General features: G+C 45.1%; 14 protein-coding genes across 14 annotated transcripts; 8 read left to right on the top strand and 6 right to left on the bottom strand. All coding sequences in view use genetic code 12, as the record gives it.

Annotated features, from left to right (window-relative positions):
• Positions 1–202: 202 nt before the first annotated feature.
• On the bottom strand, positions 203–2,035 carry TPO5 (Tpo5p; the record flags this gene model as incomplete). Its single annotated transcript, XM_025479470.1, has 1 exon — positions 203–2,035. One exon carries the CDS (start codon positions 2,033–2,035, stop codon positions 203–205), a length of 1,833 nt encoding a protein of 610 aa, XP_025338943.1.
• A 395-nt stretch (positions 2,036–2,430) lies between these two features.
• Positions 2,431–3,263, bottom strand: CXQ87_000912 (uncharacterized protein; the record flags this gene model as incomplete). Its single annotated transcript, XM_025479469.1, has 2 exons — positions 2,431–2,545; positions 2,581–3,263. The coding sequence occupies 2 exons, from the start codon at positions 3,261–3,263 to the stop codon at positions 2,431–2,433; spliced, it is 798 nt and encodes a 265-aa protein (XP_025338942.1).
• A 439-nt stretch (positions 3,264–3,702) lies between these two features.
• On the top strand, positions 3,703–4,452 carry CXQ87_000911 (uncharacterized protein; the record flags this gene model as incomplete). The annotated part of the gene is made up of 1 exon (XM_025479468.1): positions 3,703–4,452. The coding sequence occupies one exon, from the start codon at positions 3,703–3,705 to the stop codon at positions 4,450–4,452; it is 750 nt and encodes a 249-aa protein (XP_025338941.1).
• A 74-nt stretch (positions 4,453–4,526) lies between these two features.
• Positions 4,527–6,411, top strand: ATP4 (F1F0 ATP synthase subunit 4; the record flags this gene model as incomplete). The annotated part of the gene is made up of 2 exons (XM_025479467.1): positions 4,527–4,871; positions 5,743–6,411. 2 exons carry the CDS (start codon positions 4,527–4,529, stop codon positions 6,409–6,411), a joined length of 1,014 nt encoding a protein of 337 aa, XP_025338940.1.
• Positions 6,412–6,456: 45 nt separating this feature from the next.
• Positions 6,457–7,722, bottom strand: CXQ87_000909 (uncharacterized protein; the record flags this gene model as incomplete). The annotated part of the gene is made up of 1 exon (XM_025479466.1): positions 6,457–7,722. One exon carries the CDS (start codon positions 7,720–7,722, stop codon positions 6,457–6,459), a length of 1,266 nt encoding a protein of 421 aa, XP_025338939.1.
• Positions 7,723–8,116: 394 nt separating this feature from the next.
• VPS51 (Vps51p) lies at positions 8,117–8,842 on the bottom strand (the record flags this gene model as incomplete). The annotated part of the gene is made up of 1 exon (XM_025479465.1): positions 8,117–8,842. One exon carries the CDS (start codon positions 8,840–8,842, stop codon positions 8,117–8,119), a length of 726 nt encoding a protein of 241 aa, XP_025338938.1.
• Positions 8,843–8,959: 117 nt separating this feature from the next.
• Positions 8,960–9,732, top strand: CXQ87_000907 (uncharacterized protein; the record flags this gene model as incomplete). Its single annotated transcript, XM_025479464.1, has 2 exons — positions 8,960–9,009; positions 9,051–9,732. 2 exons carry the CDS (start codon positions 8,960–8,962, stop codon positions 9,730–9,732), a joined length of 732 nt encoding a protein of 243 aa, XP_025338937.1.
• A 34-nt stretch (positions 9,733–9,766) lies between these two features.
• On the bottom strand, positions 9,767–10,735 carry CXQ87_000906 (uncharacterized protein; the record flags this gene model as incomplete). The annotated part of the gene is made up of 1 exon (XM_025479463.1): positions 9,767–10,735. The coding sequence occupies one exon, from the start codon at positions 10,733–10,735 to the stop codon at positions 9,767–9,769; it is 969 nt and encodes a 322-aa protein (XP_025338936.1).
• A 249-nt stretch (positions 10,736–10,984) lies between these two features.
• On the top strand, positions 10,985–12,860 carry CXQ87_000905 (uncharacterized protein; the record flags this gene model as incomplete). The annotated part of the gene is made up of 4 exons (XM_025479462.1): positions 10,985–10,999; positions 11,043–11,204; positions 11,507–12,478; positions 12,693–12,860. 4 exons carry the CDS (start codon positions 10,985–10,987, stop codon positions 12,858–12,860), a joined length of 1,317 nt encoding a protein of 438 aa, XP_025338935.1.
• Positions 12,861–13,897: 1,037 nt separating this feature from the next.
• CXQ87_000904 (uncharacterized protein) lies at positions 13,898–15,793 on the top strand (the record flags this gene model as incomplete). Its single annotated transcript, XM_025479461.1, has 1 exon — positions 13,898–15,793. The coding sequence occupies one exon, from the start codon at positions 13,898–13,900 to the stop codon at positions 15,791–15,793; it is 1,896 nt and encodes a 631-aa protein (XP_025338934.1).
• A 23-nt stretch (positions 15,794–15,816) lies between these two features.
• On the top strand, positions 15,817–16,489 carry CXQ87_000903 (uncharacterized protein; the record flags this gene model as incomplete). Its single annotated transcript, XM_025479460.1, has 2 exons — positions 15,817–15,840; positions 15,884–16,489. The coding sequence occupies 2 exons, from the start codon at positions 15,817–15,819 to the stop codon at positions 16,487–16,489; spliced, it is 630 nt and encodes a 209-aa protein (XP_025338933.1).
• Positions 16,490–16,536: 47 nt separating this feature from the next.
• ATP7 (F1F0 ATP synthase subunit d) lies at positions 16,537–17,060 on the bottom strand (the record flags this gene model as incomplete). The annotated part of the gene is made up of 2 exons (XM_025479459.1): positions 16,537–16,986; positions 17,016–17,060. The coding sequence occupies 2 exons, from the start codon at positions 17,058–17,060 to the stop codon at positions 16,537–16,539; spliced, it is 495 nt and encodes a 164-aa protein (XP_025338932.1).
• Positions 17,061–17,935: 875 nt separating this feature from the next.
• CXQ87_000901 (uncharacterized protein) lies at positions 17,936–20,755 on the top strand (the record flags this gene model as incomplete). The annotated part of the gene is made up of 1 exon (XM_025479458.1): positions 17,936–20,755. The coding sequence occupies one exon, from the start codon at positions 17,936–17,938 to the stop codon at positions 20,753–20,755; it is 2,820 nt and encodes a 939-aa protein (XP_025338931.1).
• Positions 20,756–21,357: 602 nt separating this feature from the next.
• PRY1 (Pry1p) lies at positions 21,358–22,377 on the top strand (the record flags this gene model as incomplete). The annotated part of the gene is made up of 1 exon (XM_025479457.1): positions 21,358–22,377. One exon carries the CDS (start codon positions 21,358–21,360, stop codon positions 22,375–22,377), a length of 1,020 nt encoding a protein of 339 aa, XP_025338930.1.
• Positions 22,378–22,381: the final 4 nt, after the last annotated feature.

Genomic DNA, 22,381 nt, shown 5'->3' with positions numbered 1-22,381 from the left:
TAACGACCAAATAAGTGAGGTAACACCTTGTAGTAAAGTATCAAGGTTTCTGTTCAAATCGAACAATTCGTTTGCTGTTGTATTTCTATGTCTGTGAAACTATTCCAGAATATGTGCGATTTTGAATTTTGCATCCAAAAATCGGAATACATTGTGGATTTGCGTGCGCATCTAATGTATACTCTATATATGTGTATATGATTTACTCTTCAGATTTGGAGACATCTAAGAGTAATTCCTCTTGGTCCTCAGGACCATCTATCTTCGAACTTCTGCTCGGATCGTCTGCCTTTCTCACCTTTTCTTGTTGTACACTCAAACCCTCGTTGCTTAAGAATTCTTTGTTTGAGGCCTGCTCATGTTTAATCCCGGAGTCTTCTTCCTCATCACCAACAACAAAGTTGCCCAAGTTTTCTTCATTTTTTGCAAGCGTCTGAAGCTCGAAATAGTCTTCATCTATAAGTGGCCCCGTGAAGACCTTCTTGCCCCAGGTTTTATATCCCACTGCTGCCAATGAGGCCAAGCAGAGTAAGACAGCGAAAGCGTAATTCATATTAGTCCACGTCAAATCCTTGACGACTGGTGGCATGCAAAGTATGAAAAATGAGATGAATACCCAGAAGACAGATATGCCGTTAACAACCCAACCAAAAGACCGTAGTCTGAAAGCAGCACCCTTGATCTTTTGTCTTTTGTTTAACATCAAGCAAAGAATTGGAATGCCATTGGCCAATGCTAAAGAGACGACAGAGGCTCCCATGAATGCATTGAATGCTGACGGAGATACTAACGCCAAAAGCGAAAAAGTACCACAGACACCCATAGATAAAAAAAGTGCATTTTTAGGCACAATGGCATCCTCGACAGAGTCGACACTTGTCCAAATGTCTTTAAAAGGGAGGCCTCCGTCTCTCGCAAATGCATATGTTGATCTCGATGCAGTTGTCACGGAGCCAATAGCTTGGAACATGACCGTACCAACTAAAAGAAGAACCAACAAAAACGAGACAAGATAGGATTCGGTAGCCGATTTAAAAATCAAGTCGATGGGCATAATTTCCGGTGTGTCATCAAGGATAACTGTGAGTGCTGGCAAGATGACAAGAATAGGAACGATAAAGATCAAGCCCTGAAACACAGCCATACAAATAGCACTCACAGCACCTCTGGGCATATTTCTTTCGGGATTTCTAACCTCATCGGTCATGGAAAAAAGCATACCGTAGCCTGTGAGTGTGAATGAGGAGCTTTGAAGGCCCACCATGAATGCGACAGGGTCGGGCCATCCGGATCTGGAATTGTCAAAGTTTGTGAACGTGTGGGTCGCAGAGTTGGTTTTCTTGGAAAATATGAGGAGGATGATGTCAATCATGAGAACAGTGCCAATGGACCATATGATGCACATTTTGTTAATGTAGTCCAAGTACCCAGAGAACTTAAAATTGACGAAACCCACAAATGTTAGGAGGATAAAGTAAACGGCAAGCACAAGAAGAGTATCCTCCTTATAATAAACGTCCTTGAGTCCAAAGATCGAAAGAATGAATTGCGATCCCGAAAACATGATGCTCACGGCATATGTCCAATTACCGATGATAAGGAACCAGCCTGTGAACCACGAACTCACCGATGAGTACTTATCGCTGCTCAAGATAGCACTGAAATGATAAACACCACCAGAGGTGGGGTACTTTGATATAATTTCACTAAGACTCAACACCACACAAATGCTAAAGAAACCCACGACAAGCCAGCCATAGAGCATAGTGACATTACCACCATCGACCAACGAAATCCACAACGTGGAAGACAAACCGAAAGGAACACCAACTAACGAAAAACCAAGTCCGACAATCGAAATCACAGTGAGCTTACGCTCAAGCTGCTGCTTATACATGAAGTGTTCCACATGCTCTTCTTCATTATCATCTTCGAGGAGATGACTTACCAAATGAGCCGGGGCCGAGTCGCGTATTAGTTGAAAGCCGCTTTCGTAATACGAAGGCGGCAGCGAACTGTTCACGTCGGTGGACATGAGGAAAAGAGGCGTCCCAGCTTGAGCTTTTCAGTCTATTAAGTAGATTGCGGAGGAAATGCGATAATTCGGTTAAGCGCAGTAACCCAGAAACGTAAGTCAGTGTACGTGGGGCTAAATATATGCACGTCGAGCCTCTAAAGCCTACGGATGCCTAGCAGTGGGAAGTCTATCAGGATTGAAAGCCTGTTTGCAAATTTCTTAGCTTCAAACGCAGGTGTTTGTCAAGACGCAGGCTAGACAGTTTGTTTCTATTTTTTTTTTTTTTTTTTTTTTTTTTTTTTTTCTCGCAGGCGAACTCGGACAGTGGCATTTACGCAGGGTTCATTGGACCATAGCCGATGCCTGGGGAAGAGCTCACAACGCGGAAAATACTCGACTCGTTTGAATTGATCTTATTCAAAGTCAAATTCGCTACCCGAATCGTCTTCCTCGGCATCGTCGGCTTTCTTCTTCAAAACCGGCATGGCTATGCTGTCACTCGTCCGTAAAAGAACACTGTGCAAGTTGCTGACCCTGCGAGGAGCCCGCCCACGGGCTTATACTTTTCGTCGACAAGGTACAGAATGACGTCGTTAATGTTTCGGAGAATCTCCAGGGTTTTCCAGTCCGTGAAGCCGACAACTATATGGATGCAAAATCCTCCTGCGGGAGGAATATAGTAGGTATTTCCTGTGATGGCCTTAACCTGACTTCTCACGTACTTGGGATCAACTCGCTGCTCTCTCTTTCCGTGGGTTCTGAGGCCAGGCTCTGGCTTGGCCATCTGGACAACGAAGGGAACTTTCTTGTTTCTTGCGTAGAATTGGGGCCCTAGAACGTCTGGCAACTTCTTGTGAATACGAGCGTCTGCAAGGATCAAATCGTTCTCTTTGAATAGCCTGATGAGAGCTTTTTTGCTATGCCCAAACAGTTTAGCTTTGGTGAAGGAGATGATCTGACGGAAGAGGTCCTCAGTAGGCAGATCTTTCTTTTGTAGCTCGTCCTTATAGAAGTTGACAGGATCGTTTGTTATAAGACACATCCGTCTCTCATCTATATCATGCAATTTGTGAGTCAAGGGAATGATTCTGGGCGTTTGGTCATTTTCCTTCACGAGATGGATCTTAGTGTTGAGCACTAGGTACAAAGCGTCGTGATGGTGCTCATCGGCGGATTTTGCATGAGCTGCTAAACCCTTTATAGACCTCTTGGCCTCTTCCCTGGCCTCATCGCCAAGAATGAACATTCTATGTTGGGATTTTTCTCGAAATCTGGGGTGCTGTCTCGGAGAATTTGCACCTAATCTCATCACAGCGTCTGGCCTGTAGATAGCCTGTATCAGCCCCACAGTCTTTAAGACAGATCCATACCACACTTTCTTTTCAACAGAGTAGCACTGCTCAACCAATACCTCCAAAAACTGCCCAAGCTGCTGTAAACATCATGTACATCAACATTTCTGGCTTTTTGTCGCTGTATCTTAGCACTGGGCTAGGATCACTCTTTCAAACCCAGAACGTGTTAACTCCCTCCATTTCTAACAACGAGGGCTCTTCCCCATTGATCAAGCCTGGGGCCCTCCATCGGATTTTGTGAAACCGGAGGCAATCGTGCTTTGGCATGGCTTGGGCGATAACTACAACTCTCTGGGGATGCGTCATGTGAAGGAAACAATTAACCAACTCATGCCCGAGGTTTATGTTCACAACGTGGCAGTGGATCTTGATCCCTCCATTGATGAGAGACGCTCTATGGTGGGCGACGCAAATGTGGAGTTAGACTTGGTATGTGAGGAATTGAGCACTGTTCCCGAATTGCAACACGGTTTCGCAGCCATGGGCTTCTCTCAAGGAGGCCTTTTCTTGAGAGCTTTGGTAGAAAGGTGCTCAAATGTGTCAGTTCTGACGCTTGTCACATTCGGCTCACCACATATGGGTGTCCTGGAGCTTCCCATGTGTGCCGATAAGAATGACTGGCTTTGTAAGAAGAGGAACGAGATTCTAAAGAAGCAGGTGTGGTATGACACAATTCAAAAGTCAATCATTCCAGCTCAATACTTTAGGGCTACCTCAGACTACGACCGCTATTTGAAATACCTGAATTTCCTCGCTGACATCAATAACGAGCGCAGCGATTCTTTTAGTGTGGCAGCCAAAGAGAGGTTTTCTAAATTGAGGAAGTTGGTTTTGATCAAATTCACTGAGGATACCACACTTGTGCCCAAGGAGAGTGCGTTCTTTCAAGAAGTAGACCCCTTGGGAGGCTATATTGTGGATATGCGCCAGACAAGACTCTACAAGGAAGATCTCATAGGCTCGAGACAACTCCACAAAGAGGATAAGATTGACTTTCTTACCGTGGAAGATAATCACATGAGGTTCCTGGACGCATTTTTGGTTGATATTATCAGCAAATACTTCATGAATGGTTTATAGAGCAGGTCTCTATATAGGGTGTACGGGTGCATCTATGTAACATCTGATCTCACTTTACGTATTTTCATTCAATAATGTCAGATCGAGTGGCAAGATTGGCCGAACTTAGAAGACAGCGAAATGGTCAGCCAAGTGATGACGTAAAAGCAAGTTCTGGGAACTCTGCGGTACCAGAAATAGGGCACCAAAGCATTGGTAGTGCTACTGAAACGCTATCAGCTCCTCATGATGGGACGCAAGAGCCCCAGCACGAGACATCCGATGATGCTATGGAAGAGGACAATGGCTATAATAGTGATTTGAAGCGTGACATTGCTCCATTACTCGCCAAGGCTGAAAGGAAGACCGATGCTGCTTTGAATAGATTGATCTTGAAGAGGTATCAAGAAACACAGCAGCAGGCTGCACAGGCACAAGAGGTCCCCAAGACATAATTGAGAGGCAAGTATGTGGAAGATGATTTTTGATAAAATGAATTATGGTATCGTTTGAGGCTACGTTTTAGCAGGGAAATGGTTGGGGAATGTGTTTGGGGCCTCAATATAACTGCACCAATCTGGCACTTTCAGGTTACAACTTGACAACAATTGATTCGACCGAGATAAACCTCGATATGTTTTCGATTGCCCGAGGCCTCTCTTGCGTGGATTCAAGATATTCACAATGGTTGCAAAATACCTAAACCACGGGTGGAACCGATACTAATCATAATAACTTCGAATTTGATCCGAACAAAACGATCAAAAGACAATCATAATATTTTCACCATAAATTCCAAGGTTTATTAACTCTAGATCACTAGCGTAGATTGTAGCGACGGAACGTTTAGAGCGCGCAGCCTTCCCGTTTGGGCAGTCGAGGGCCTCCAATGAGATCGCAGAATTCGCACACCGAAGATTGTGCGAAGTTGGAACCGGTTGTGGTCGAAAAAAAACTATTCAGAAGAGAACTACAAGGTACCTCCTTTCCCGATAATGGCTATGATCAACAGAATTGTCACCAGAGCTGCCCGTCCAGCCTTCATGGCTGCCCGCAACCCGTATGTTTTCAATCTGAACATAATTTTCGCCGATTCCGGTTCACTGAACAAGTCATAATCCACAATCCAACAAATCGAAAGAGAAGCCAGACCATGAAAGAAAATATAATCCGAACGCCATAGTCCGACCAATTGATATATCAAGGGCCCCATTTCTTTATTCCCGCCTTCCTAATTTCGTTCCCAATTGACCAATTACTACATATATATTTGACCGCCCAGAAACACATGTCATATATTCACGCTTCGAGATCCGGAACACGCCGTTGAAACTAATACTAACAAACAGAATTGGTATCCGTTGTTTGTCTACTCCAGTGGAGCCAAAGGAGAAGGCCAACTCCATCGTTGACGCCTTGCCAGGTAACAACCTCATTTCCAAGACTGGTATCTTGGCCACCTCTGCCGCCGCCGCTGTGTACGGTATTTCCAACGAGTTGGTTGTTTTGCATGATGAGACTATCTTGGTGGTCACTTTCTCCACCTTCGTCGCTCTTTGCGCCAAGTTCGTTGCCCCATTGTACACCGAGTGGGCCGACGGTGAGATCAAGAAGGTCAACGACCTCTTGAACGAGTCTAAGAACAAGCATGTTTCCGCTGTTAAGGGCAGAATTGATTCCGTTTCCCAGTTGAAGGAGGTTGTCAACACCACCAAGCTGTTGTTCGACATTTCTAGAGAGACTGCCAAGTTGGAGGCCGAGACCTTCGAGTTGAAGCAGAAGCTTGCTGTTGCCCACGAGGCCAAGGCCACCTTGGACTCCTGGGTCAGATTCGAGCAGCAGCAGAGACAGTTGGAGCAGGAGCAATTGCTCAAGTCTGTCTTGGACAAGGTGAACAAGGAGGTCGAGAACCCTAAGTTCCAGGACAAGGTTTTGGCCGAGGCTGTTGCCGAGGTCGAGAAGGTTTTCGCCAAGGCTTAAATTAGTTTACGTAGAACGAATCAAAACGACTAAAGATATATTCCTTCAGCTATGTAGAACCGTGTGAGCGGGTTTCCATACGTGTAGAGAGTTATCATCGGCAACACTAGCGACCATCCAGTCCTCGTGTAGTGACCAGTCAAAGTCATTTACACCGAGCATATGCCCCTCGTGGCTAAAGAGGAGGCCATCCTTGTGCTCGGAACGTCCTAGATCATGAAGCTTGACCAGCTTGTCCGTCGAGGAGCTTCCCAATATGGATGCGAACTTTGGATGCCACCTTACCTGAGTAGTAGAGTCTGTATGGGGATTAAAGTTGAATATGCTGCCCTGGCTCATGGAACGGAGGTCAAAGATGTTAGCAGACCCATCACTGTGACCAGAAGCCACACTTCTGCCATTGTGATTAATTGAAAGCGAATTACAGGCAATGCCAATGTTATGCTCAGCAACGGGGCTGGAGCTGCCACTTCTAGTGTCAAAAAGTTTGAGACTGCCTGAATCATCTGCAGAAAGAAATACGGTATTATGTGTTGGTATCCATTCGATATCGTTGATGCCAACCCCGGTGTCATAATACTTGATGACATCAATAGATGTGTCATCTTTGCTATTATAGCCCGACAGGATATCGTAGATGTTGATGGTGCCGTCCATGCTACCTGAGGTTATCACACCTTCTGCCTGCTTGTTCCAGTCAAAGGCGAATATATCCTCATTAGATGGCTTGGCTTTGTTCACTAAACGTAGTTGGGGTTCATTAATTTCGTTTTCGTTTCCGAGTGTCTTGATATTGGAGTGTTTGGTACGATTGTAGACTGACAAGTTGCCCATGTTGTTTGAACTTGCAATGACGTCTGGGTTTTGGGGCATGTACCTAAGCTTGTTGACATCTCCAAAGTGGTTGATCGACTGGATATTTCTTAATTTATTCTTGGAGACTGCTGGAAGCTCGAACTCGTGCTTCTCAGGATTATAATCTAGCTGATCCACATTAAGATTTTCATGAAAGTCTCTATAGTACGGTAGCTGCCAGATTGACACTGTGTCTACTCCTTGGCCTAAAGTGAATGTACCAAGAAGAAGCCTTTGATAAACAAGCGATTGAGGAACCTTTGCATTGTTGCTTTCAGTTGTTTCCAAGTCCGGGAAGAATTGAACGGTCAACGAAGGCCATAATAATGAATTGGTGGAGACGTAGTCATATAAGAAGGGACTGTTCTTTTTCCAGACTCTGTAACGTTGCTGTGTGGCTTTGTCGATAGCTCCATGCTCCTCGACATCAGACATATCTGCATCTTCGGCGTGCATTGTGGGTGTTGTTACTGAAGTTGTTCTTGAGTCGCGTTACGCGGTTTAGTCTAAAAGACGCATCGCACTGTGGAGTAGGACCTATTCAATCTCGAGGAGACATTTTGAAAAAAAAAAAAGCAATGCAGAATATAAGAAGTAAGAAAAAGAGAAAGATTCAAACAATTTTATAAAATGGCTTCCAAAACACTGCTAGTAAATCAATTGAGGGCTACATAGTTTCCATTCGGCAAGGAAATGAGTGGATGCGATGGTCTACTAGCTGCTTGGTGCACTGGGGATACACACTTTGAACCAGTAAGCAGAATATGTCAAGAGCTCATGTAAATGTTTTTCATCATTATTGTTGACCCAGTCTATGTATGCTGCTTGCTCAACGTAGCTCATCTATTACTTAATCGGTCTCCTTGATCGCCTGAATGCTGGCAAGTGAATCGGAGCGCCTGGACTCTGTGCTGAAGCTGTTCACCACCAGGGTGAAGTCTTGGTTGAATATAGAAGCCTTGTCGTTCAAAAATGCCGTGAGTTCATCCATGGTTTCTTGCAAGTGCTCATCCGTCACAACATCCTTTTGCTCCTCATCCAAAACGGGCTTTTTTCTTTCTTTCCCACTCAAATCACTGAGCACCTGATTGAGTTTGATAAGTTCATAGTAGTTGTCGTAGATGATGGACTTCTTCTCGGAGTCGTGGAAGTTAAGCTTCCCACTGGCTTTGTTGCGAACTTTGAGGAGTTGTGAAGCGGATGCTGTCTTGATAAATTCTTCAATATTAGACGGATCATCGAGATCCTCTGCCAGTGTGGCTTCTTCTGTTGTCTTTTCGTCTTCCTCTTTAGGCTCAGAAGGAGTGGCAGGTGCTTCGTGAGTGCCCTCGGCTTTCTCCTGATGAAGCTTGTAGAAATCTTGCAATGCTTTTCTTCTGGATGACACTTTTCTAGAGCTCCCTAGAGTAGGCGTGCTAGGGGCTGATGGTGATTCTGGTGCAGAACTGGAGATTGACTGAGTGCTAATACGTGGCAGCCTGGACCCTAGATTAGGATCTTGACCAGTGTTCTTGCCATCTTGTCGCTGAGTACGCTTTTTGTAGGAAAGCACAGGGGTAGATGCTCCCAGAGACATTGAATTGATATGAAGTGTTGTTACGATCTTTCTGTGTATCGGTTCAAGAAGTTGTTGATTTCGCACGTGACGGAATTTCGGACTACTCTTCTTTGAAAGGCAGCTTACATCGGGACTATGGAAGAGGAAATCAGACTTAACGATTCGAAGCTTGGGACCAAACAATAGTATGTATCACATGGGTATTTAGTGTTCTCACTAACGTTAGCTGGAATGAGTTCTACCAGAAGGAGATTGAAAATTTCGATGAGAACGACCAGGACACTGGCGAAAACTGGTTCGATGACTCAGATGCTGAAAGAAGAGTCATTGATTTCTTTATAAACATGGTGGAAGAGGATCAGTTTGATTCCGACGAATTGAACATCCTAGACTTGGGTACTGGAAACGGTCATTTCCTATTCGAACTCAACCAAGAGATTGAGGAGCAGGATATCGCTGTGAAGCTTCTCAATAATGGTATAGATTATTCGCCCGAGTCTGTGGAGTTTGCCAAAAAGGTAGCCCTGAAGAGATTTTCAAACCAGTCGTATACTTTTGAGGAAGTTGACTTCATTAGAAAACAGTGCCAGTACTTGGACGACAATAAGGAAAAGTTCGACGTGATTTTTGACAAGGGTACTCTTGATGCCATTGCTCTTAATAACGATCCTGTTGATGGCTTTGATGGAAAGATTGGAGTCGATGTTTACCCCTTGCAAGTTGCCAAATTGGTGAAATCCGGATCACTTCTAATAATCACATCATGTAACTTCACAGAGCAGGAGTTGACAAAAATCATTACTCAAGCAGGTGAATTCAAGGTATTCAAAAACGTGGAATACCCCTCGTTTCAGTTTGGTGGCCAGAAGGGCTCAACCATCTGTACCATAGCATTTGAAAAACTTTAGAAATAGCATGTATTATACAAGATCGCAAAAGACTCTATTTATCCTCCTTGGTGATCTTTTCTTGAAGCTCCTTCACCTTATTCACCAAGCCGTCTCTAAGTGTCTCGTTAGAGAATTTCACAAGATATTGCACAAGCTTGCCGCTCACAACAGAGTTGAATCTAAGAAACTTGCCTGGGGACAAACTTGCTTCTAGTCCTTTGATAAGCTCCGTCTCTGGGGTGATCTTGTAGTTCAACACGACACGCAAAAGTCCTTGAGATCTCATCACAATGCGGACCTCCTTGGAATCCAGCTTGGATTGGTTTAAATGTAGAGGACCAACACCCCGCTCTTTCCAGCCTTCCTTAATGTTCGAAAGGTCTAGCTCAAACACCTTAACTGTAGCAGAGAAAACAGACTCCTCGTTTTCCTCACCTGTCGTAACTGTCTTCTCCTCGAGATCTACTTGCTTGTACTGTTGTGATGTCTTTGGTTTGGATTCGTCCACTGAATCCTCCTTCTCTGCTGTGGGCTCCGGGCTATCGAGGAAAGATGGCTTCAGCAATGTTTGTTGGAAAGCATTGCCGAACTTAGATTTGGAGCCAAACAGCAGGACATTGGAGCCAAACAGTGAAGTAGTGGATTCATCATTGGCGGAAGCAAAGATGTCGGGCTTCTCCTTTGACTTCTTAAAAGCATCACCGAAGGAACTCTTCGAGCCAAACACTGGTGTAGTATCTTTTGGAGTAACGGAATTCTTCTCCTCAGACGAAATTTTTGAGGATTTCTCAGACTCGACTCCTTTCTTCTTTGAGTTGTCTTCCTCTTCCACGGATTCTTTCTTCTCCTCAGGCTTCTTCTCGTTCTCGGGGTTTTCAGTCTTACTACCGTTCTTCGAATCATTGCTGTTTCCCATCGTTTCTTTCTCGGTCGAGCTTTTTTCATTAAGCTCTGTTTTGCTCTTTTTGGCTTCCGCCTCTGGCTCAGAGTCCAATTTTCTTTTAAGGGTTTCTTCAGCCATAGCTCTCTTTTACTTGGAGTAAATAGTTGAAAGTTGAGGTTAGGCGCACCAGAATGTACACCACGATGATAGTGTCCAGCAGGTGAATCTTCTAGAAGTGATTTTATAACTTCAAAATTAATTACATGAAAGGTTCAAATAGGTATTAATATCAATCGGGTTTCTACTTAGTTTTGGTGTACTCACACAGCTAACTAACTATGTCCTGCTCCTGAGCGCGTTTAACTTAACAAACAACACTTCCTCATCATGTCCACCCAACAGGTAGGTTATCCAACCTATGACTAGAGATTCTTTATACTAACAGTACCAGGAAACGAAAGAGATTGAGGATCTAAGGAAATTGAGGTCTGTACTCGCTGCAATCAAACAGACGGTTGACGATGTACATAAAGACATCGAGACTGCAAGGGAGAACAAGGTCGCCACTAACGAGGAGCTTGTAAAGCTAGAAGACATAATAAGGAGAGTATAATTGACTACGTTCGCCTATGTGCAATGGGATCTTGGCAGCTAAGAGACATCGCTTTCCCTATATCTATGGAGATTGACGAGAAGCTAAAACACTCAGAACGAGCGGAGCCGATTTGTATTTGCTTTCCAGACCTTTTATAAAAGCGAAGCATCTCAAAGTTGAGACTCCAGCCGTGTTGTTTTGATATCGTCATGGGCATTCTCCAAATCTACTGCACATTGCGGGGACATCACCAAAACAGGCTGCCTACTCCTTGGTACCGATTTGCCATTTCTTGTGTGAGCTCAGCACGCTAGTTTGCCATGCTGGTATATTATGACGATGCCAGAGTATGGGCTAACATAGATCATGCCTTGAAAGATCAACTAATCTTGAAGGTTATATCGTCTCTAGAATGCCTGATATGCTCAGAGGTGATGCATGTGCCGTTTCTTGCTTCTTGCGGCCACTCCTTCTGTTACAACTGTCTCAATGCATGGTTTGCCACGAAGGTGAACTGTCCGACCTGTCGATCAGAACTCGAACAGGCTCCAGTGCTCAACATACGACTCAAAGATATCAGCAAAAACATCACAGACATCGTGATAGAGACGATGGAAGATGCACATCATAAAGAACAACTCGAAACCGCACGACAGTCGGTATTAGATGACTTTGAGGAGGCCAAGAAGAAAAAATCATTGTTTGACGAGGCCTTCAATAGTGCATTAACTCTCGTCGACAACTCTGATGGAGTGCCTAGATGTGGTAACTGCCATTGGGAAGCTCACGGATCAACATGTTTACACTGTGGAGCTCGTTTCAGAGTCCCAAGAGAAGATCTGTACTTTGACTCAGAAGACGGCGATGCATATAACGAAGATAGGGAAGAGGTTGAACTTTATGGAGATGAACGGGATGCGTACGATTCAGAAGACAGTTTTGTTGACTCTCGTGGACTAAACGACATACAGAGAGAGAGATATGTGGAGCCTGGGGACGAAATACTATCATCAGGAGAAGATGAAGACCTTCGAAGCCAGAGTAGCGACCTGTGGGGAGGTTTTCGAGAGGACGGTGGTCGTTACGGCCTTAATGCTGATGAGATGAATAGCGACGCAGAGGATATGGAGCTGGCAGTAAGACGTCTACACGACCAGGACTTAGATGATTATCAATATTTGAGTGACAATCAGCTGTGGTCAATTCAAGACATATCATCAGGAAATGAAGCTGCTAGTGACTCAGAGCCCGAGACACAAAGAAGCCGGCGAAGCCGAACCATTGTCGTGGACTCTGATCTGGATTAAAGGCGAACCGCTACTAAGCAATGGCTGCGAAATATGCGCGGCGTGTTCTGTCTAGTATGTGGAGCCAGATTAGAGAAATGGTGTGGTCGTGCGCGCTACCAAACATTACCTATACTTCCATTGGTTCAAAAAGTGCGCTGATGTTTTCAGACAGACAAAGCTACAACCCATCTATTCAACCATGGACCCACAGAGAATTATTAGATTGCAAAAGTTGTACCAGAACTCCAACCAGAGGTTGTGGTTGAGAGGCCCCCGCTCCAAGGCTTTGGTGTACCCATTCTACGCCTTGTTCACCGTGTCCACGGCTGTTCCATTGTACTACACTGGCAGAGCCCTCTTTGGTATCAAGGCCGAGTAAAGACAACGGAGCTACATAGAAAATGAATGCATCAACGTGACTGCCCAGTAGACCTGAGGCTTTTAACGAGTTTGGATCTGATCTTACTTGACTGCAACCTTGCGACAGTTGAAGGCGTCCAAGGTACTGAAGTCTGTTGCGACATGAACACAGCAGCCATGAGACTCCAGATCAGATGAGAAGAAACCGTTTTTGACGATATCCGAAACTAGGTTTTTTATCATCCCTCGTGTACTAGCCATAGCTCTCCCTTTCGTAATTCAGTCCTATCTAACGACCTGCTCTTCTCCTTGCCTAGGAACATTTCGAACTCAGGAGGTCTCTGCTAAGCGGCATTTGTTGGGATCTATTTCGCATAGCAATGCTTTGTGAGATCGTATTCGTGAGCTCCGATTTTGACATGAAGCCATGGAGAGCAGCACTCACTGCACTGGGCTTCACATGTCTTTGGGTTTGTGCCTAATTTGGCTTTAAAGACGGCTGTAGAGTGTTCTTTGTTCCCCAAACGTGGACATTGCTGAATAATTCTGGATACCTCAGATATATGAGGGATCACACAAATCATGAGAGAATCGTACTCATTCAATGTGAACGACCATGTGGTTAAGATCCGACTGATAGTAGAATAACACTTTTAACAATTTCGCAAGACTTCACAACATTGAACTAAAACCAGTGGTGATGAAATTTTTCATTAACCGTGTGATTCGTCACCCATCTTCAACTGATCTCAAATGTGATCCTGAATTGGGTGCAAAATTCATGCGCTCGTGGGTGCATATGTTGGCTGTAGTACGTTGGGTTTCTACACAATGAAACTAAATACTGCCACATCAAATCGAAAAAACAAAAAAAACTCTAATCAAAGGATTCTAATTCTTCTGCGAAACTACCTATTATACGAAAGTCCCTCGATGATGGGGCCATCAGTCTTGGCCGTTGTCCCCACCCAACTTCTTTGAATCTCCTTCATTGTGCAGTCTTATCAGAATTATCTCTCCACCACAAGGCCCCTTCTATTCTACTCAAGCTATACCATGGTTTCCCTGTTACTCGAGTTTCCCAGCGATGCTCTCAATAACGTCCTTTACTTCCTACCGCAAGACCTGCTTCTCAACTTGGCCTTGACGAATTTCCACTTCTATGAGCCCTGCCTCAAGAGACTTTACCAGAGATTGGTGATCCAGACTGACCCGGCTTTGAGATCAGCAAGCACCGTTCCTGCTCACTATAGACGAGACGATTTTGTGGAGTCTTCAGCGACGGTGATAGCAGGATTGAGCGATATTGAGAGACCAAGACAGGCACACTTGAAGATGGTAGAGGCGAGAGTGAGAACGCTAATCACCTCTATCCAAGTGAATCCACAATTAGCTCAGTACATAGAGCTGATAGAGATAGAAGGCAGTTTCAGCAACAGTGTCGAGAAGGCTATATATGAATTGCTCCAGCTTCTTAGCACACTTGCCGATGAAATCACCAAGATATACATATCAGATCTGGGCCTAAGAAAACGACTCGGATGGATCGATTTGTCGAGATCATTCCCTTCCTTGACATCCATTTGCGTTGACAGTGTTCTGGAGATAGCAGACCTCAAAGATTTTCCAAAGCTTCACGAGATCGTGGTGGCCGATGTTGAGAAGGATCCATCCATGAATGCAAGCCACGTTCAGGTTCTCACGAAGATCGAGCACCTCATAGTCAGTTCTGAAGCAGATGTTTCAAACAGGTTTTTTGATGCTCTTTGGTTGCTCTACAAACAACAGCCATTTGTGTTGAACAAACTCAAGACCTTCACAGCATACCATTGCCACGAGCACCAGCACACTTACCCGTATGTGGACTTTCTGAGTCTCGAAAACTTCCAAATTTCTCTAGGCTGTGACGATGTTGGAAATTGTGATCTGGATTGTTTGGAAACATGCTTATCCCAATTTCACTTTACTCAACTTAAACGTTTGGCGGTGATCCAGAACAGCCACCATATCCACAACAATCATCGCTATAGTGAGATCTGGGACTTGGCTGTCTTCAATTTTGTCAAACTGGTGGTTGAAAGCTCCGACACCTTGATCTACCTCTCCATTCGGCACAATGTGCCTCCCGATGGAGTGATTGACGATGGATTCGAAGGCAACTATCTCAGAAAGGTCAAGCTTTACACAAACTTGCTTCCGAATCTTCTTGCAACCCTCCAGAAACATGTGGTAAATTTGATGCTTCCGAATTTGGTTGCATGTCTTTCTTGCTACGAACAACCAATGAACACATTTATGTGGAATGGTTGCAAATGTGACCACTGTGACAAGTATTTAGAGAAGCTCGACGACTACCTTCTTTATCACAGATACTACAGCTTTGGAAAGCAAGTTTACAAGGATGTGTTGACGGTCCAATTGATGAGAGCGATGAGTGAGGTTTTAGCAGACCGTGTGGTGTTCGACACAAACTATGGGGACTTGTTTCAACTACGCAGACCTTTGAGGAACATGAACTGGAACTTTCACAACAGCAAATTCTCCATTCCGTTCATGTGTTTGCCGGTGAAGACATATGAGATGGCTGACTTTGAAGATGAGAAGGCAGAGTTGAAAGAATCACACGAACGGTTTTTTGATGCGGAAGAACACGAAAATGACTGCCAGTTCCTTCGTAAAGAAACGTTTGTTCCCGACTACTCGGTCGTGGTATCACATTTCCTCAATGACTTGATCAGAAAAATGATCAACCTTAATCGAGGTGATGCTGAAGACGTTCTTATCGGCCAAGAAGGTGACGAGAACGATGGATTCACAAACTTACGAATCAACAAAATGCTTATCAACGGCATCAACTTCAATTTCGACCATGAGCTCAATGGAACAATTTTTTTCAAAAATGTCTACGATGAGCTTGACGACTTCGACGAGGACATCAAGTACGAGATCTAGATAGTGCGCGAAAGCTACCACCCATGCTTACAGTTTCACTCTTCGATGTATGTACCCCACAGCATAGACCAAAAATAAAACTAACGGAAGCTTATTACTAGACGTAAGAGAAAGCTTCAACTCAATCTACCCTGGGAGGATAAAACGTTGGAAAATGAGAGCGCCGTGTTCTTGTTCCGAAACATCTCCTTGAAGAGAGCCTTTTACGACAAGCTCGGGGAACGGGATGGAAGCATTCTAATGTTCGACTGTGGAGCAGGCTTCACAGATACGTTGAACCTTGAAGATTGTCGTGTGTATCATGTGGCGACATTCGATAAGCTTCTCCTGCAATTGAGAGGAATCATGGCTGATGAAATGGAAGAGATCAGAGACTTGCACTTGAATACTTTGGTGATTGAAAACATCTCGAGCTTCTTCTGGACCCTACAGAGAGAGAAACTAACAGCTATGCGTTACTGCAAGTTGAGAGATACGTTGAACGAACTAAAGGAGTGTTACCAGTGCAATGTGATCGTCACCGGATGGGACATTGAATACGAAAGAGGATACAAGCCCTTCAAGGCCATTGCGGACCCTTCTAAGCTACATCATCTCAGTCTACTACCGTCCGAATTTTTCCAAACTTTCGACCTTATCGTGGCCTTTGGCAGACATAACTACAAGTACCAGGACACCTGGCACGAATGCACATGAATGTATGATATTGAAACCTCTAAAGAGTCGTTGTACGTCGTGGATGCTTACATGACAGTCAAGTCACCGAACTTCTCCTTGTAGGATGGGACCTCCCACTTACCGTTCTTGACCATGTAGTTAACCTTGTCATCGACATCAGGTCTAGCCTTGGCAACGTCGTCAACGGTCAATTGGTCGAATGGTCTGGAGCCCTCAATGTCCTTCAAGGTGGCCTGCAATTGCTCAATCTCCTCCAAGACAGACTTCTCGGTCAACTTGGCGTTCTCAACAGCCTTCTGCTCAAAGATGTCAATGGTCTTCAAGGTCTTGGACACGTCGTAAGTAACGGGCTTGAAAGAGCTGACGGCCTTCTCAACCTCGTCAATAACGCTCTGGTTCTTCAACACCTTTCTGTAGTGGGCAAAGTCAACCTCAGTGGACTCGCTGGACAATTCGAGGTGCTCCTTCTTGGCCTCGTCGTTTCTCTTCTTGAATGCGTTCAAACTGGCAGAAGTCTTGCCGGTCAATCCAAAGAGGAGATGACCTGAGCCCAGTTCAATTTGGTGGCAGCACTCTTAGCAACAGACATTGTTTATCGAGGTTGTTCTGATTGAAGACGGTTGAGGTATGAGTTTTTTGGTCGGTGCAGTGTGCGCAAACCGTGCTAGTGCGGATGCTCGGGCTTCCAATTGGCCAATCAGGGTCAGCCCCGGTGCACTTGCAAGAGAGAGGATTGAAGGACAGTGGACGTGAAGTAATTCAATGAATGTGTAAATTTTAAATTGAAAAGCCTTTTTAGGGAATTGGAGAATTGTGGCTGGAATAATTGCTGGTAGATTCCGGCTTCTTGAAAATATCACGTGACTAAATTGAATCTGGTGTTACAGTGGACACAACCGGCCGTGGCGTTGGATCTCCGGTATTTCTCGATACAAAGTCAAAGCTGGCATGTTGAAGGGTCAAGTATTCAAGGTGAGGGTCTAGAGAGGCAGGGTGATGTAGAAATGGCATGGAACATCCCACCACCTCAACCTCAGAAGTACAAAACCCTGGCGAGTAAATAAACAGTTCTTCCATCAGTTTCTTTATTGAACAAAGTTTATTTCATTGCAGCTGCTTAACCCACCTCGTCGTAGATCACTTCATGTATAAGTCGCGGTCCATAGGGGTCTCTCTTCGCAGCCATTTTTACCATAGTGCCGACAATTTAGATCCGCAACCGTGGTAAAAATATCAACTCCATTTTTTCTGGATTAAACTTCTCGATAAGATCCATTCCGAGAATTCCGCCATCTCTTTATCCACCAACTCGGGTTTTCTTGCCAGATCGAGACTTGTCCCAGAAGAGCTAGCGCGACTACCTAAATAACTGTGCGTAACGACCATTGAATGGTAGATCATTGACGCTAAATTCAGATCACCAATAACTTCCTTTTTCCTCCACACAATCGCTAAACGTCCATCATGGCTCCTAATATGAAGGGCTTGACCCAGTTCATCGTGGACTTGAGGAATTCCAAAGATGCCGAAGAGGAGCACAAGAGAATCAACTTGGAAATCAGCAACGTACGCTCCAAGTTCTCCCAGAACCTCAATTCCTACCAGAAGAAGAAATACATATGCAAGCTCATGTACATATACCTCATGGGGTACACGGACGAGGTACAGTTCGGCCTAAAACAGGCGTTCTCCCTAATTGCATCAAACGACTACGGCGAGAAGCTGGTGGGATATATCCTGGTTTCTGTCTTATACAGTCGATCTTCGGCCTCGCTTAAAAGCTACTTCGAAGACTTGCTCGAATTGATATGGCCGAACCTCATGAAAGACCTAAGGTCCAACTCGGAGGACGTAAACTGTTTGGCCTTGCTGTTCATAGCCTCCAATTTTAACGTGTCTCACCAGGATCTTCATATTACAGAGCTGATTGTGACTGAGGCAGATGATCCGGCTTCACAGTGGCAGGAGCTCATGAGTCTAGTTTACCAACAGTGTGTCTCACCTACGACAAAGTCCTTCACTAGGAAGAAGGCCGTCATTGCATTTTACGTCTTGCTCAAGCTATACCCACAGATGATCTTGGCGAACGACAACTGGATACCGCGTTTGCTAGCTTTGGTTGACGACAAAGAGATCAGTGTTGTGCTCTCTGTTGTTCCCTTGGTCAAGCTTCTTGTTGATGTCAAACCTATTTATTCAAAGTCTCTTCTACCATCCATTGCAAATAGACTTCACTCAATTTTGGTGGAAGAGCGTTGTCCAGAAGACTACTATTACTATGACATTCCAGCACCTTGGCTCGTGGTGAAATTGTTCGAGCTAGTCGAACACTTCTTTGTTCTCGGAGAAGATCAAAGAAACCCAGTTGTGATTTTGGGTAATATCGATGATCGAACACTCTCCAAGCTTAGACAGGCGGTTGCTAAGCTGATTCAAAATGCATCCAGACCGGTAAAGGGCCAACCAAGCCGAAACTCACAGTCGTCCATACTATTCCAGGCAGTGTCGTTGGCTGTCTACCTAGACGCTTCTCCAGATGCCATTGAAGGCGCAATTTATGCATTGGTACAGCTTTTGACATCTCCAGAAACTAACAATAGATATCTTGTTCTTGATGCGTTGGTTAAACTTTCTGCAAGAGCCGATTCAACTGCTCATTTCAAGGATCATCTCGAGAAGATTTACAAGTCCTTGTACGACAAGGATATTTCAGTGAGAAAAAAGAGTATTGACTTACTCTACACTGTTTGTGATGAATCCTCATACACTCAAATCATTGCAAAGTTACTCGACTACTATCCACTCACAGAGTCTTCCTTGAAATCAGATATCTCAATCAAAATAGCTGTATTGGCAGAAAGATTTGCTACAGACTCCATTTGGTACATCACCACCATGCTTCGACTTCTCTCGATTGGTGGCAAGACTGCCAGAGCAGATCATCGTGATGGCCTGGGTTCTTCAGGGGAGGTATGGGAAAGAATTGTACAAATTATTGTAAACAACCAGGATCTTCAGAAGAAAGCTTGCAAGCTTATTATAAACCTTCTTAGAAAAGGCGAAGGTATGAATGCCGACAGTCTCGTTCGAGTCGGTGCATTGATCCTAGGCGATTATGGCCACTTAGCTGCCGAGGGCGAGGATCGTGACAGCCACTTCAGCACATTTTCTCAGTTCAAGATGCTTTACGAGGCCTACTTCAGGGCACAAATCCCAACTCGGCCACTCCTTTTGTCGTCTTTCGTGAAATTCTTGGTAAACTTTCCAAATGAGGATTTCGTTCCTGAAATTCTTGATTTGTTTGAGGCAGAAACACTATCGCTTGATTTGGAAATCCAAACGAGAGCCCATGAATACCTAAAAGTGGGAAGTCTAACTGCTAGCGGCAGTCAGAGTGATAGACAGTTTGCTAGAAGCATCGTGAAAGCTATACCTCCCTTCGATGTTAAGAAAAACAGTCTTTTGAACCATCTCGGAAGCTTGCAAGCTCTCAAGAGTGCTAAGTCTAGATCTACGGTGAACGTGCTGAAGATTCCGAAGCCCAAGGGCGAACGCCAGGCTACAACAGCAGGCTTTACTAGCGGGAGCGATTTGAGTGATGCCGACGAGGACTACAATGAGAGTAGTAGCGATCCATTTGGTGACTCTTCGGGAGCGTCGGTGATGAAGCTATCACCAAACTGGTACAGCGGCTACCACAGAATGCTTCATTACGATGCTGGTATATTCTATGAGGACCAGCTCGTCAAAATCACGTATCGTGTGGTGAAGGCCACAGCAAATGTGAATTACCAGTTCACGGTCATCAATAATGCTGCTAAGAACGCCAACACTGACATCACCGCCTTTACTGTTTTGGATTTGCATAATCCAGGCAAACGAGAGGATCCAAACTATTATATCAGACTTGTGAAAGTTCCAGATTCAACGATTGCCACGAAAACTACAATGGAACTCGTCGCCACGATTCGAAATATTGTCGAGAACAATGAAAGCCCAGTACTTTCCTTGAGTTATAGGTGCGGAGGATCGTTCAACACCTTACATCTCAAGGTGCCCGTGGTCATTTTGAAGACACTTTCGGCAACCAACTTGTCCGCTGAAGAGTTCAAGCGGAGATGGTTTCAGATCGGGGAAGCTTTAGGTAGCAACGCAGGCGAAGCAAGACAGGCAATTAAGGCAAATCACAAGTACATCCTGTCCAACGTTCTGCGTACGCTCCAAAGATTAGGGTTTGCCGTCGTTCATTGCACGCCCGACTCATCATCGGGGATATCCTTGTAATGGCTGCCGGCATCCTACACACTTCGACTGCAAACTTTGGAGTTCTTGTCTCGATGAAAAGTTTGGATCCCGACGGAAGACAATTCGACCTCACTGTCAGATGCACAGGCGGCGGAGTTTCCGAAGTCGTTTTCCAAAGCTTGGAAGAGGTTTTCGTCACCAACTCTTAGACTTTTACATGTTCTAGGCGAGAAGTTGCAGCTATCCATCGCCGTCTAGACCCTGTCGAGCGGGGCAGAAAAACCAGCACTGCCCGTGTGAGAAGACGTTTCTATGTTGACATGCTGCCTTGAGTTTCCAATGCATTTCCTGTTATGGGTAGTAAACCGAATAAGTGCAGTGCACAGATCGCTATAGGCTCGAGTGCACAATGATTTTGCCTGATCGGGGTAAATGAGTCCTATGCGATTTTCCCCAATAGGCAACGCCATTTATGCACCCCTGCACACAGAAGCTATCTTTTTGCAACCAGTGCCAAATTCTGATCTTGCCTAGTGTGGGAACTTTGTTGGTGCTGTGTTTTGTTATAAAATCTATCCAAGCGCTGCTGTTTGAATTTGGTCAATCTCACCAGAAGCAACACACATTCATTCATACCCGCTATGATCGCAGCTCAAGTGCTCGTGTTTTTTCTTTCCTTACTTCATGTCAGTTTGGCAGCTCCGGTAACCTTGTATCAGACTACCACTGCTGTTACATACGAGGATGGCTCTCAGTATTCTTACAACCCAACTGCTGACGCTACGCTGGCCGTGGCTGCATCTGCCGCTGCTACTGGTGAGGTCTCCGATGAATCCTCCTCCTCATCCGGATCTAGTGGCTCATCAATCTGGTCCACATTGCTGAACTGGTTGAGCAGCTATTCAAGCTCTTCCGGAACCTCCAGATCTGGTTCCACTTCCGGCTCAAGTTCTGGTTCCACCTCCGGCTCAAGTTCTGGCCTGGGCTTCAGCTTCTCCTCTTGGCTCAAGGGTCTTTTCGGTAACGATGACAACTCTGACTCCGGAAACGACTCATACACTAGCTCTGCTAGCACCCAGCAGCCATCTACTTCTGCTCCATCCTCCACTTCCACTGGTGGTGGCTGGTTCGACACCAAGACCTCCTCCACTGCTCAGCAGAGTAGCACGACTTCATCGGACTCGACTAGCACTGGTGGTATCTACGATGCCATTTACGACTCCTCCGAGGACATTGACAAGAAATTTGCCAAGGACATCTTGGATGCTCACAATAAGTACAGAGCTCAACACGGTGTTGACGAATTGTCATGGGATGAGGGTCCATACAAGTACGCTAAGAAGAATGCTGACGATTACGACTGCTCTGGTGTTCTTACCCACACTCATGGTCAGTATGGTGAAAACTTGGCCGCTGGATTCAGCAACGGTCCTTCTGCTGTGAAGGCTTGGTTTGATGAAGGTGAAAGTTACGACTACTCCTCTCATAACGAGTACAACCACTTCACTCAGGTTGTGTGGAAGGGATCCAAGAAGGTTGGCTGCGCCTACAAAGACTGTCGTCTGAACAACTGGGGCTTGTACATTGTCTGTGAGTACGACCCTGTTGGAAACGTTATTGGCCAGGAGGCTCAGAACGTCTTGAAACCCGTGTCATCGTAGGCAA

The sequence above is a fragment of the Candidozyma duobushaemuli genome (assembly GCF_002926085.2).
Source record: "Candidozyma duobushaemuli strain B09383 chromosome Unknown A_B09383, whole genome shotgun sequence".
Classification (NCBI taxonomy): Eukaryota; Fungi; Ascomycota; class Pichiomycetes; order Serinales; family Metschnikowiaceae; genus Candidozyma; species Candidozyma duobushaemuli.
This window is presented reverse-complemented; position numbering and strand designations above follow the sequence as displayed.